Below are 15,890 nucleotides of genomic sequence, written 5' to 3' on the forward strand. Positions count from 1 at the left end.
GTTCTAATAACCGGCAAAATAGCTCAAAAGATGAAAACATAATACTTGCGAAAAAAAAAAGAGATGAAACTAGTGGAGGTGGAAATTATCGTTATAAACGCCTAAAATAACATTACATTACATAGTTTCCCACCTTTAGACGTATCAGATGAGTATGACAACTGTCACTGTGACAGTAGAATTTTATAAAATACTTCTGTCACAGACGTCTAAAGGTGGGAAACTATGTAATGTAATGTTAATTTAATACGTTTATAACGATAATTTCCACCACCACTAGTTTCATCTCATTGTGTTTCGCAATGTATTATATATTCTATCTTTTGAGCTATTTTGCCGGTTATTAGCGTTGTCATCACTGTATATGTTACGGGTAAAGTTAGGTAAATCGGTAATTCTAGGATTACTCGGGTAAAATCCGAAGTACTCGCCAGGTTTGGTAAAATATAAAAAAATGAAGCACTTTTTGGGGAAAACTCATTTAAACACTTTAAAAAAGTTGAAATGAGTTTTCCCCAAAAAGTGCTTCATTTTTTGATATTTTACCAAAACCCGACGAGTACTTCGGACTTTACCCGGGTTATCCTAGAATTACTCGTTTAACTAACTTTGCCCGTAACATTTATACAATGTGATTCAGTGAAACGGTACGATTTGACAACGCTGCTGACAATAAAATAGAGGAGCCGCGGGCTTGCGACATAAACGTTGTGAATCTAGAGAGTGGGAAGTTTGCGCATTTGCTGTGAAAGCTTATTACAAAAATGGTGAAAGTTTTGTGCGTGTACAACGAGCATTTCGTTTACACTACAATTTGCCGCCCCGCGCTGCAGTTCCGTCTAACATGGCTATTAAGACTTGGTTTAGAAACTTTGAAAGTAGTGGTTAATTTCACAGAAAAGAGGTGGCAGTGTCATAACTGCTCGCACACCACAGAATATTGAAGCGGTGCCAAATTCATTACATGTAAGTCGTCGCAGGGATCTTCGAGCACTCGCGTGTAATGAATTTGGCACCGCTTCAATATTCTGTGGTGTGCGAGCATTCATTCCTGACACTGCCAGCTCTTTTTTGTGATGTTGAACTTCTTCTTCTTCTTCTACGGCACTACAACCCAAATTGAGCCTTGGCCTCCTTTATTTTTTGCCCCCATCTTTGCTCGTCTGTGGCTGCTATTCTCCATACACACGGACTCCTAAAAGGGCTTGTGCGTCGCTGTTTACTTTGTCTTCCAAGCGCTTTCTTGGCTTTCCAACCGGTCTCTTTCCCTGCATTCTAGCATTCAGTGCTCTTTTTGGTAGCCTATCCTCTCCCGTTCTTATCACATGTCCGGTCCATTGCAATATTTGTATTCTAATGAAGTCTGACAGGGTTGTTCCTTATAAAGTTGATACAGTTCGTTGTTGTATCGACTTCTGAAGATTCCGTTTTCCCTCACAGGTCCTAGTATTCTCCTCAGTACTTTCCTTTCGAATGAGTCTAGTTTGTTTTTGGATGTTTCTTTCAGGACCCAGGCTTCACTGCCATAGCATGTTATTGGTCGAATTAAAGTTTTATAGATTCTCATCTTTGTATTTCGGTGGACACTTTTAGACCGAAATATATGGGAGAGGGCAAAATAAGCTCTGTTTGTCTGCGTTATTCTCTTCCGTATTTCTCCATCATGTTGAACTACTACTTTCCAATTTCCTAACCCAAGTCTTGTAACATGATCTTGTGAACGGGGCGGCAAATAGTAGTGTAAACAAAATACTCGTTGTACACGCACAAAACTTTCACCATTTTTGTAATAAGATTTCACAGCAAATGCGTGTTGTTCACAAGACCATGCCTCCATGATAACTAAACTTCCCACTCTTTAGATTCACAACGTTTACGTCGCAAGCCCGAGGCTCCTCTATTTTATCGTCATCAGAGTTGTCAAATCGTACCGTTTCACTGAATCATCCTTTTTAATGGTTCAAAGTCGTGCATTATAATCCGTTTGAAAATTATTGATAGCACAGTTTTTACGACGCAGGTCATTTGTATTGTATGTTGCATTGTATTCGAAGTTTATGACGAGTACAATGCAACATAATGTTTTAAATAAACCATTTTAATTATTAATGTTTACTTCCTCACCCCGGAGTAACATCGGAGTAACAAAAGAACGTAGAGCTCAACAAGGAGTCTCAATTATGGTACACCGTCGCTTCAGAAAATACATAACATCATGGGAAGGCATCAATGAAAGAATGATAAAAATGAATATGTGTATAAAAGGATACAGAATGACGATTCTGGGAGTATATGCAATCAACGACGATGCTATTGTAAATGTGAAAGATAACTTTTTCGAACACCTGAGTGAAGAAATCACAAAGGTGGGAAACACCAGAGAAATAGTAATCCTAGGAGACCTCAACAGCAGAGTCGGGAAAAAGAACAACGACAAAGTAGTTGGCAGATACGGCGAAGATAACACAAACAATAACGGAGAAAGGTTAATAGATATCTGCGACCAGAATGGACTTAGAATAATGAATGGATATTTCCAGCATAGAAATATTCATAAATATACGTGGACTCAGGAAACACGCAACTTAAAATCAATTATAGACTATGTCATTCTTAAACAAAAAAGTCGACTGAAAACAACAGATGTGAGAGCATGTAGAGGACCAATTTGCGGCAGTGACCACTATCTCCTACGTTCAGATATTTCATTTCCACCGAAAATAGAAAAAGAAACGCAGCAAGGTAATAATTCAAATGAACAGCTCCAAGAAGTACGATACAATTTGAATAGTTTACACCAAGAAAGTGTTAAAAACCTATATAAACGTAGACTGGAAGAAAAACTAATTGAAACGGAAGATAATACCAGAAATGTGAATCAGTCATACGAAAACATCAAAGAATGTATACACGCCGCTGCCTTAGAAGCACTAGGGCGATATGAAAAAACCGTACATCGAAAACCGTATTGGTGGGATCAAGATATTTCGCAGGAAATAACAAAGAAAAGAGAATTGTATCAAAAATATCTGAACACAAAAAACGTGGAAGACAGAATACATTATAAAAGAATGCAAGCGAGGGTCAGGAGAAAAATATGTCAAAAGAAAAACGAACTCTGGACAAAAAAGTGTACCATGCTAAATACATACATAGGTGGAAGCCAAAGTTCAGAAAGTTGGAAACTATTAAAAAATTTAAGAAACGACAGAAAGAAAGACATTATTCAGTCCATATCACCACAAACTTGGGAAAGATACTTTGAAGATTTACTAGCAGAGACAAGAGAGCCCTTCAAACAGATACAATCCAACGGTATACAAAGCGTCAGGTTGATAGGATCACATCACCAATCAGAGTAAATGAGATAGAAGTCGAAACCATATGTAAACAGTTGAAGAATGGCAAATCACCGGGCCCAGGAAATATAGCTCCGGAACTCATCAAATATGGACCTAAAGTTTTAATTAAGCGGCTAAGACAACTTTTCCAGCAATGCTTGAATAACCATGAAATACCTAAAGATTGGAAAGAGCCACATCTGAGCACTATCCACAAAAAGGGAGATAAATCAAAACCTGAAAACTATAGAGGAATTGCAGTCACTAGTAGTATCAGCAGAATATATGGAAAACTTATTAAAAATCGAATAGAAGAAGAATACCAAAATATGGAAGCCGAAGAACAGGCTGGTTTTCGCGCAGGTCGATCTACAATAGATCATGTTTTCTCCATTACTCAGATAATTGAAAAGAAAGTTGCTCGTGGCCAAGAAGTCCATCTGATGTTTGTAGACCTTAGAAAAGCGTATGATAGTGTCCCGCTGGTTAAATTATGGGAGGCACTGGAGAAAACAAATGTAAATATAGAATTGGTTGAAGCCGTAAAAACGTTGTACTACCAACAAACAACAAGAATTAAAACGGGAAATCTCATAACACCTGGATTCACAGTAACTAAAGGACTAAGGCAAGGATGCTGTATCTCACCAACACTATTCAAAATATACCTCGAATCAGCACTCAACAAATGGAAGAAAAAATGTACGAATATGGGCATACCACTAACGGACTCAACTTTGTACACGCTGTGCTTTGCGGATGACCAGGTGATCATCGCACAGGACTCTGAAGATCTTAGGTACATGATGCGAAAACTATTAGAAGAGTTTACAGAGTGGGGCCTAGAAGTGAATATGGAAAAAACTGAATACATGAGTATCGGAGGAGACCAACATAGCCTCCGAGTAGAGGAAAATCAAGAAATAAAATTATGTGAAGACTACAAATACCTGGGAGTAAAGATCACTCAAGACGGAAAATTAGATGCAGCTATTAAGGAACGAAATATACAGGGGAGGAAAGGCATATCCTTACTAAACAGCATACTGTGGGATAAAAATATTTCTAAGGAGAATAAAAAAAGAATATATAACACTATAATAAAAAGCATCACAACATATGGATGCGAAGTTTGGCCCCTAAAAGACAGAACAGAGAAAATGCTTAGAGCAACAGAAATGGACTTCTGGCGCCGTTCAGCGGGAATATCTAGACGCGACAGAATAACAAACGAGAGAGTCCGAGAAATCATGGGGGTTACACATACTATTGTTGACGACATCAGGACGAAACAACTCAGCTGGTACGGACACGTAAGGAGAATGCCGGAGAATAGAATACCAAGACAAATCCTCGAATGGCAACCAAGAGGAAGGCGCAGACCAGGAAGACCTAGAAGAAGTTGGAGAGAAGGAGTTGATAGAGAAATCAGGGACAGAGAACTCGAGGACGATCTATGGAATGACAGAACGAGATGGAGATTGGAAATCGGAAGACGTCGAAGAACGTTGTAAACCGATATTATATATATATACTTCCTCACCCCACCTACAGAATTAAAAAAAACATACAAAATGTATGTGTCCGTATTTTTTTGACAGGATTATACCTAGTATGAAACAGCAAAAAAAATTTACACCTTAATTCACCATACTTTTTAAAAATCTAACAGTGAAAAAAAAGTAAGGGGATGAAAGAAAATGTACTAAAATACCTAATACAAAATATTATAATTTAGTTATTTTTTATAGACCAATATTGAAACTCAGAAAGTCAGGACACCTAACCAAAAGAGAGGACGAAAGGTGAATCACATATTACTAGAGATCAAAATTAATCAAACCAAAAGAGGAAGATCAATAGTAAGACAGAAACATATCAAACTGGTTGAATATGTTGGATAAAGAATAAAGAGAACGTTAAAGCAAGATATGTACATGGAAAGATTTTTGGAAGACATATATCCAGGAACTTGAGATGTTGTGAAATATTTGAATATGATATTGAATTTCGTACATGATTCCTATCATATTCAATAGAGATTGAATATGATAGGAATCCTGTACGAAATCAGTAGAATCCCATATTTTTAATGTCCAAGGAGAAGAACATTTGGACATTTTTAATGTCCAAATAAATGAGAAATAAATGTTTACATTTCAAAAAAAATCTAACAATTATACTTGAAAAACAATTATACTTGAAAAACAATTACATATGTATATAATATAACCATGAGAAAAAAGACTTTAATTCAACGTATTGTACGTTGTCGGTAACAACAACTTATTTTTTATTAATGCCTTCGAATAATTTATATAAAAATATATAATATATTTCTGGAGTTGTGTGAAACTTAAATTCTTCTCAAAAACCAAAACAGTAAACAGGTGAAGTCATGTAAAATTTTTGAAAATCGACGAAAAATTCAATAGTAGGTATAATTTCTGCATTGAAATGTATTATTACGTTAGTATTCAGAAGAGTAGCTGAAGCGATGCCTCTATGAGAAAGAATCCTTATGTTTCTTTTGCAGATTATTTTGTTACTAGATAGAGACACAAAAAGCAAACAATTAGTAATTTAATCCAGAGTCTTACGTAATTTTTCCAGAATGGAGACAACTGACAAAATTGTTAACATAAGCTTTTTATTGTGTTTGAAACAAAACAAAAAATAGCTCATTTCAGTTACTGGGAACAATGAGGAAGAATGACCAGTATATCTTCTTTAACCAATTTAAATGTTGATATCTTTTGACTTACCAGTAAAAAAATAATTGGAAGTAATATATTTAAAATTTGCGTAAATCGTATATTTGTACACAACTCCACTGTACTGCTTTGTATAAAAAATTCTAGCTATCTAAAGGAACGCGTTTCACCTAACATGCCACAATCCGAGGTTAAGTACACTCAATTGAGGCAATTTCATTACTTTTTCAAGTCCTACGGTGGTTATTCTGGTACAACCATACAAATCTATACATTTTAACCTAGTAAGCGCTTCAGCTATGTTCGTTAAACCTTTATCAGTCACTCTACTACACTGTCCGATATTTAACGTCTCCAGATCGTGCAGCGTATTCGAAATTTTAGCTAAACCTTCATCCGAAATCTGGCACGCACTAAGTGATAGACTTTTCAGGTTAAAGAGTCCCTGCGAAATGTGCACTAAAGCTTGATCTCCTATTTTGTCACAAAAAGAAACGTCTAAAGAGGATATCCTAGAACCTCCCTCTGCTAGGTAGGCCATGCCTATGTCGGAGATATTATCACAAGAACGAAGATTTAGTTCACGAAGATTGGTCATTTTGGCTAGATGTTTTAGTCCGCTGTCGGTAATGCTTATGCAAAAACTCAGATTTATAGATTTTATGGAGGTTAGAGCTGCAGCATACTTTAGGGCTTCGTCGGAAAGTCTTTGGCAGTCTTGGAGTCCTGTAACAAAAGAGAAAATGTTTTTAAAAACATTTATATACACATTTAATACAATATATTAAGATTCACACTGCAAGTACATCTTCACGCTAAACTAAAAATGTAATTTTTCTGTAAGGCCGTCCGCACATGAAGCTACTAAAGAAAAACCAGTTGTAAACTTTAGTTACCAATCAGTTGCTTATTACTTGCTGTCATGTATTTTAATGAGTATCCGCACACAGCGCCACTAGTTGCTAACTGGTCTGTTACGCGTCAGTGATCAGTCGCCTACGATTGGACGTGCAGGTCGCTTAGCGACTAGTTTCTAATTTATTTTGATATTATTATTTTATTAGCTAAATTTACCATGCGAAATGGCGAAACATCCGCGCCTATAATATGACTATACGTTGAATGAATATTCGCGCAAAGACTCCACCGAAAAGGCTTAGGATGCTATTGGAAGAGAAAAGGAGAGAAAAACAAGCAATTGTACTAATATGATATATGATTCTTTTGACATCCCATAAAATGCAAGAAACTTAGCATCAGTTTCTTGTAATTATTTTGCAGCAACAAACCCTCTGCATCTTATATTATATGGTTAGCAATGTATGGATAAACCCAATACCTCCTTTTTCTGCTTTTTGCGTCGTCTGTTATAATAATAAACGATAATATCTTTAGGACTTGGATCACTAGATATTTGTAACGCGATAATTACAAGCAATAATATTTAATAAAGGTTTAAAATTTCAACACCATTTAAAAACAGCAAGGCATAAGTTATGGATAAAGAAAATTATGCTCATTTTCATAGTTAATTTTTTCGTGAACAGATTAAGGGATTCCGCTAATTTTTTTTATTATTTTTTTAGATTTTCATTTAGTAACTACAGAGTTGTGCAAAGGTTTACTCAAACTTCTTTTTGATATTATACCGGGTGGAATAAAAGAAATGTTTTTCTTATGTTAAGTTTGATCCGCCCTGTAGGAAGGACGAGGTAGAAATGTGAGTATATATCGGACTCGCATGGTAGTCTTTCTTATGTTTGGTGAACATTTTGTTTTTTGAATCTCCCTGATATCTTTAGAAACAAAGAAAATAAGTGGTTTTACTCCTGAAAATGTGTTTTAACGGAAACAAAACTAAATTAACAATAAAAAATACCAGTTAAAAAACTTTAAAAACAGAAAGACACATACCGTAATCAGTTTTATCGACATATTAAAGGTTTCGACCAGGAGAGGTATACCCAGCGCAAAAGAGAGACGAGATTGTTTAATGGAGGCTCTGTAATGTTTTGAGTTGGAATTTCCTTGAGAGTAAGTACGGATTTGGTATCTACATGGAGGCTCTTTAAAAAGCGAGAGGGACATTACACAGTTTTTTTCTTTCAACACTCTGTTCCTTTCGCACTGTATATAGGAAATAATTTCATATTAGTGGTATTATAAGAACATGGCCTTTCACGTATCGTATGTCGACAGTTAAAACACATAATATTAAAGAGTAAAACCGTCAATACTACATTTAAAATCAAGATGCACTAGAAGTTGTTTACCTTTTTACCTTTTCCTCCCTACAGGGTGTCTAAAACTTGCGTTTCGGTTAAAAAACATGTTAAACTACACCGTCTATTTTCTGTTTCTAAAGATATCAAGGAGATTCAAAAAACAAAATATTGATAAAACTTAAGACTACCATACAATTCCGATGTATGTAAACCTACTCACATTTGTACCTCGTCCTTACTACAGGGTGTCTCAAACATAATGATAAATAAAATAACTCTCCTGTCGATTAGTAAAAAGTTTATTAAACAATTAGCCTTAGAAAACTGAAAATATTAATTAAACATGTGTAACATTCGTGTAACCTAACTTACAATATTGAACATAACCTTAAAACTTAATTCTTCTTTTTCTTTATATCTTGAATATTACATTAGTTTGGGAGCTTACATTAACACTCCCACTTATTCAAGATTTGACAACAAATGCTAAAACAAAGATGGTGTGAGTTTTTATTCAATCTCACCCCACCGTGGCAAAAATGGTTTAATTATTACCTTTTGCCTAATTGGACATAGGTGAATATTTTAGGACCACACCCGTATGTCCCGTCCTTCGATATAAACAAAATAGTGAACTTTTAGGAGAACTGGTTCGAATAATTTGATTTGGTCTGGTTTTAAAGGTGCTAATTAATACGATAGAAAGGGTTGTGTATTAGCGATAAATAAGGGTATCCGGCGAACAAAACATTTATTAACAAAAAAAACAACGAATTTAACAAATAAGCGGCTTAACGATAAATGATATTCTTAATAGCGAACGAGAGAGAGTAAGAGTCTTTTTAATCTATTAATTATTGCGGAGAGAGTATTTTTACGGCGAAGAGAGACGCACAAGCGAACAAAGTGTTCAACTCGGAGAGCAGAAAGAGACTGCTGAAATTCTATTCAAATCTCTGCACTATTATCTTTGATAGTTTAGTTTACACTATTCGCCCTGAAAAGGGCAAAACACATGTTACACTTCTTTGGCAACATGACCTGCTTTTACCCCGAAACTATAAAAATGCAGATGTCTATTTTATGAAACACACAACGCTACACTCAAGTTTTTCAGAGAATTAAATATTTTAAACACAATACAGATTGTCCCAACAGATTTACAGAGCGATATTTTTATAAAAGCAAATTAATGTAAATAACTGTTGTTTTCACAACATACTCCCCCGCGTTGAAGCACTGGCTTTAACATAAACCTAACCTAACATAAATCAACTTACAACGTTCTTAAGCGAAAACACTAAACTTAACTTAATTTTAACAGTCATTTGGTAGAGCACACAATTTATTAATAGAGCGCTTGAAGACTCCATCTTTAGTTTTGACCGATGCAACTCTTACTCGGCCATCCCTTCCGCGAAAGACATCAATCACTCTTGCTAGAGCCCAGTAAAGAGGAGGAGTGTTATCTTCAATCAACAAGACGAGATCGTTGGGCTCTAGGTTCTTATGAGGAAGAAACCATTTAGGGCGATTTTGGAGTCTGTTCAAGTAGTCAATTGACCATTTTTTCCAAAACATTTGCTGGAGTTTAGAGAGATGTTGCCATAAACTTAATCTATTTTCGGGAATGTGGATTACATCCCTTTCAGGAAATGACGTAAGAGATTGTCCAATCAAGAAATGTCCAGGGGTCAGATAGGTTAGATCAGAGGGATCATTTGAGAGGGAGCAAAGCGGTCGAGAGTTGAGCACAGCTTCAATTTGAGTGAGAACAGTGGTAAATTCTTCAAAAGTGAGCTTAATATCACCCATGAGTCTACGGATATGATGCTTTGCGCTCTTTATAGCGCTTTCCCAGATGCCACCATGATGAGGGGCTCGAGGAACTATGGTTTTCCAGCGAATATGCGATGATGCCAAAAAATCATTAATAGAGCGAGAGTTTTCTTTTTCTTTTAAAAACTTATAAAGTTCAAACAACTGATTACGAGCTCCCAAAAAGTTCGTGGCGTTGTCACTGAATATAGTCTGAGGGAGGCCTCTACGGCTAATAAAACGTTTTAGAGCGAGAAGAAACGTCTCTGTAGAAAGGCCGGACACGACTTCGATGTGAACAGCTCGAGTCGATAGACAAACGAAAAGAGCAATATAAGATTTTATCAAGGGAGCTTTGCGGAGTTTGGAAGCTTTAATCTGAAAGGGGCCACCAAAATCTAATCCTACATGAGCGAATACTCGAGAGGATTGCAAACGTTCCTTTGGCAAATCTGCCATAATCTGAATAGCGGGTTTGGCATTAAATCTAAAACAAACCATACATTGGTGTATGACCTTTTTAACTTCACGTAGTCCATTTAAAGGCCAATATTTAAGTCGAATTTGAGATAAAGTATTTTGAGGACCAGAGTGACAAAGTCTGATATGTTCTCTCTGAAGAATGAGACGTACTACACGATTTTTTGAGGGAAGGAGAAGAGGATATTTTTGATCAAATGTGACGTCTGAGTTACCAAGGCGACCTCCTACACGCAGCATTTCATTTTCATCCAAAAAGGGGTTTAAGCGTAAAATAGACTTATTGGATAGAGTTTTACCTTTTTTAATCTCAGAAATCTCAAGCGAGAAAGAAGAATACTGAAGCATCTTAACAATCTTTAGTTCAGCGTTTTGAAGTTCGCTTACTTCAAGAGAATTTGATAACTTATGAGAAGGCGATTTGGCGTTATTGGCAAACCTGAATATAAATGCTAAAGTTCTTACAAACCTTGAAAAATTAGAGAACCTATCAGAAAGAGAGGTGAAAAAATCTATTTGATCATTTCGAATGTGAAGAGTTACTTTCCTTTCTTCGGGTAACTTGGAGGTATAAACTTTTGGATTGTATTTCAACAAATCCAACCGAGATTGATTCAAAAATTGAGGACCATGAAACCACAAAGAAGATTTAAGTATTTCAGCGGGTAGCATTCCTCGGGAGAGTATGTCGGCAGGATTCTCTTTGGATCGTACGTGCCTCCAATGAGCGTTAGGAGAATTATCTAAAATTTGTGCAACCCTATTTGCTACAAATTGAGTCCAACGAGAGGGATGCGAACGAAGCCAAGCGAGAACAATTTCTGAATCCGACCACATATTTATAGAGTCTAGGCGAGAGAGTTTTTCTTCAATAATATTAGCAATCCTTGCTGTGAGCTTACTACACAATAGCGCACCCATGAGTTCCAATCTTGGGAGAGTCAAGGGTTTTAGCGGAGCGACACGACTCTTAGATGCTAAAAGTGAACAAGATACTTGTTCTGATCTATAAATCACACGTAGGTAGATGCAAGCTCCATAAGCCTTTAAACTTGCATCCGAGAATGCGTGAATCTCAACACTAGTGATTTCTTGACTTAAAAAGAGACACCGAGGTATATTTAAATCCTTAAAATTAGAGAGACTGCGAACAAAATTTAGCCACTCATGCAACGTATCTGCATCTATGATATCGTTCCAATTAATTTTGGAAATCCAAATTTGTTGCATGATTAATTTAGCGACAACTGTAACTGGGTTAATTAGGCCTTGAGGATCAAATATTTGGGCAATCATTGACAGTACTTCTCTCTTGGTGTACGAGTCCTTTAAGGTAAAATTTGGGAGAGAGATTGAGAAGGTGTCAAGAATAGGATTCCAACATAAACCTAAAACCTTATTGGAGCCATTATCTGGAGCTATTACATAAGTAGTGTTCGAAGAGAGAGAAGAGATATTTTTTAAAAACAAGTCTGAGTTAGAACACCATTTATGGAGAGAGATACAAGCGGTTCCAAGCAAACTAGTTATTTCCTTATGAGCTTTAAGGAGAGTCTGTACATCATTAGCGCCATAGAGAATGTCATCAATGTAACAACTATTTTGAAGAGCATCACTGGCCAGAGGATACTCAATCTGATGAGTTTGTGCCAGTTCCATTAAACAGCGAGTACTCTGAAAGCTAGCGCTTTTAGTTCCATACGTGACGGTTTGCAATTCAAGACACGCAATGTCTTTTTCAGGGGAGTCACGCCACAGAATATTTAAAAGAGAGGTTTGAGCAGGATTTATTCTAACTTGTCTATACATTTTTTGTATATCCGTTGTAAAAACGAAGGAATACAATCTAAACCGTAGCAAAATGTCAAAAAGTTCCGGTTGAAGAGTAGGACCTTTGAGTAAAATATCATTGAGCGAATAACCACTAGAGCTTTTCATCGAACCATCAAAAACAACCCTAAGCTTTGTTGTTAAAGATTCTTCCTTAAACACACAGTGATGCGGTAGAAAATATTTACTTTCTAACTTTTCGTTGGTTAGAGAGAGAGGCACTATTTTCGCATGTTCGAGAAGAAGATATTCATTAATGAAAGATTTATATTGAGCGTATGTACTTTCGTTTTTTAAGAGCCTATGTTCTAATTTCATAAATCTTTTAAAGGCCATTTTAAAGGATTCACCTAACATTTTATTAGCGTTTTCAGAGACAAATGGAAGATTTACTTGAAAGCGGCCTGAAGGTAATACAAGAGTAGTTTTGCTAAATATTTGTTCCGCTAATTCTTCATCGGGAGTTAATTTACTAACGAGGGGAACTTCTTCAATTTCGAAAAATTGTTGAAGCAACTTATCCAACTGATTTTCTTCGGGTTCGGATTGAACAAAGAGAGAAACATTTGACTGAGAGATAGCCAAATGTGAATTACGGTGAAAAACCTGAGGATTAATTGTACCAAAAATAACATAGCCTAAGTGAGTATTCTGAAGAATGGGAAGATTTTTTCCTAACCGTATAAATCCATCCGTCAATAATTCACTATAGATATCACCAGCTAGAAGCAAATCAATTTTACCCGGAACAGAATACGAGGGATCTGCGAGAGTGAGATCCTGTGGGACTTTTATTTTACTTCTATCTATAGTAGCTCTAGGAAGCCTACAAGTTATACTATCGAGTACAGCGAAAGAAGTTTTAAAACTTCTGTCCTTTACATTATAGGGGAAAAATTCTAAGTTTAACATTTCGTTTGAGAGTGAGGTGTTTTCGGATATGGTTGATATCTGTAGCTGTTTAAAATAAGGGATGAGTTTTAACTTCTCAACCAAATCACGAGAGATAAACGAATGTTGGCTCCCATTATCTAGGAGCGCTCTGGCATGCATGGGTCTGCCGTCTTTCGAATAAACGGTTACTAAAGCGGTAGCCAACAATACATCAGTTTTAACTGATAAAGCGGAGAGAGATGTGGCTGCCTGAGAATCTGGAGAATTTTGCATATCTAAAGGAGGTCTGGATGAGCTAGTAGAAGCTTCATTTTGGCTGCGATTATTAAAAGAATGCTGAGTAGATATGGGAGCGACAACACGAGAAGCACCTTGAGAATTTTGAGGAGTTTGAGCATTGCGCTCACGAGAGAGAGCTTGCCTATTGATGTTCCTAGAGGAAGAGACATTTTCAGAGGTTCCATGGAGGGATGAGTGATGATGACCCCCACACAAAGTACATGATCGAGTAGAGCCGCAATCTTGAGAGAAATGTTTACTACCCAAACAATTAAAACACAGTTTCTTACCTTTTACAAAATTAAATTTTTCCTGTAAAGAGAGGCATTTAAAATCATTACACTGATAAACCTTATGAGCATTACTTCTGCAAAAAGTACAATTATTATCAGAGAAAGAGTGTGATGGTTGGTCAACTGATGAGAAGAAAGATGTTTTTGATTGAGACCTGTTATTAACCTTTTTATCATGATCTGAAACATTTAATTTTTCCTGAATATCACACTTTTTCTCGAGAAATTTAAAAAACTGCGAAAGGGTAGGTAAGGTCTTTGTCCCAATATCATATTCAAAGGCCCTATGTGTAGAAAAATCTAATTTTTGTAAAAATATTTCAATTAATAGTAAATCCCAATGCTCAATTGGTACGGACATATTTTTCAAAGCAAGCAGCGTCTGCTGAGCTAGAGTTAAAAATTCGCGTAATGCCTTTGAATTACTTTTAACTAGAGATGGAGCCTTTAACAATTTTTGAACGTGTAAGCTAATCACTCGCGATTTGTTTTCGTAACGATCTTTGAGAGTTTTTACAGCTATATCGAAATTTTCGTCGATAACTTCGATGTTGTCGATCAACTGGAGGGGTTCATTTCGCAGGAACGATTTAAGGTAAATAAATCGTTGCACATTATTGAGTTCTTCATTGTTCACTATTAGCGTCTCGAAGAGCTGGTAGAACGAGTTGAACTCAGAGAATGACCCGCAGAACGTTTGCATGGTGATCTCCGGAAGCCTAACCTTAGCAGTGGCCACAGTTGACTGAGTGCTATTTGATCTGAGAGGAGGGGGGCCCAACAATAACTCGTCCATCTTACGCTGTAGGCCCGCGAGAATAGAGAAATATTTTTGCTCAGTTGTTACCCTGTCTTCTGCTTCAGTACCGGCTTCATCAATCTCGTCTATCTGATCCATTATTTCTTCATATTTTAAAAAACAGGTTTTTAATTCTGTTTGCCGAAATTGAAATTGTAGCGCATCCTTTTCCGTACTAGCCTTTTGTGAGAGCCAGTTTTCAATTCTTGTAATTTTAGCCTTTAAAGGCGTCCTTTTTTTCTTGAGGTCTTCCATTTCTATCCCGAATTCGATTGAACACACGGCGAGAGAGAGTCTATCGATACGCGGCAAAATCTAAATTGCACTGGAGAGTTTTTTGTCAATTAACAAGCGCGGCGAGAGAATAAGAGTCTAAGTTTCACAGAGCGATACAGCGTCTACGTTAAATGTCTACAAAAGTGTTTTTGACCGTAAAATGTCTTTGAGCAGAGTTTACCTTGGATCAGCAATAAAAGTTTTAAAAAATGGAAAAAGCTCACCAAATTAGTCCAATTGATAAAGCAACAGGCGGCAGCTACTAACCACACACAATAACTTCACTTCCTTTCACTTAGAGTTTATCGCGACGCGAACTAACAAGTCTTGTAGAGGTATTACACACAAAAATGTCCGAAAAAGCGGCACAAACGCGAAAACCAAACAAAAATCCGGGTCGATGTAGACCATCAAATGGTGTGAGTTTTTATTCAATCTCACCCCACCGTGGCAAAAATGGTTTAATTATTACCTTTTGCCTAATTGGACATAGGTGAATATTTTAGGACCACACCCGTATGTCCCGTCCTTCGATATAAACAAAATAGTGAACTTTTAGGAGAACTGGTTCGAATAATTTGATTTGGTCTGGTTTTAAAGGTGCTAATTAATACGATAGAAAGGGTTGTGTATTAGCGATAAATAAGGGTATCCGGCGAACAAAACATTTATTAACAAAAAAAACAACGAATTTAACAAATAAGCGGCTTAACGATAAATGATATTCTTAATAGCGAACGAGAGAGAGTAAGAGTCTTTTTAATCTATTAATTATTGCGGAGAGAGTATTTTTACGGCGAAGAGAGACGCACAAGCGAACAAAGTGTTCAACTCGGAGAGCAGAAAGAGACTGCTGAAATTCTATTCAAATCTCTGCACTATTATCTTTGATAGTTTAGTTTACACTATTCGCCCTGAAAAGGGCAAAACACATGTTACAC

At 36.5% G+C, this 15,890-nt stretch overlaps 1 protein-coding gene across 1 annotated transcript in view; it reads right to left on the bottom strand.

Moving 5' to 3' along the window:
- Positions 1-4,800: 4,800 nt before the first annotated feature.
- LOC126890748 (F-box/LRR-repeat protein 14) overlaps positions 4,801-15,890 on the bottom strand; it is a 109,131-nt gene continuing 98,041 nt past the window's right edge. Inside the window, exon 3 of the mRNA XM_050659919.1 lies at positions 4,801-6,781. Within this exon, the coding sequence (XP_050515876.1) occupies positions 6,222-6,781 (560 nt within the window). The 3' untranslated portion in view covers positions 4,801-6,221. The remainder of the gene's footprint in view (positions 6,782-15,890) is intronic.

This window comes from Diabrotica virgifera, chromosome 8 (genome assembly GCF_917563875.1).
Source record: "Diabrotica virgifera virgifera chromosome 8, PGI_DIABVI_V3a".
In the NCBI taxonomy this organism is placed as follows: Eukaryota; Metazoa; Arthropoda; class Insecta; order Coleoptera; family Chrysomelidae; genus Diabrotica; species Diabrotica virgifera.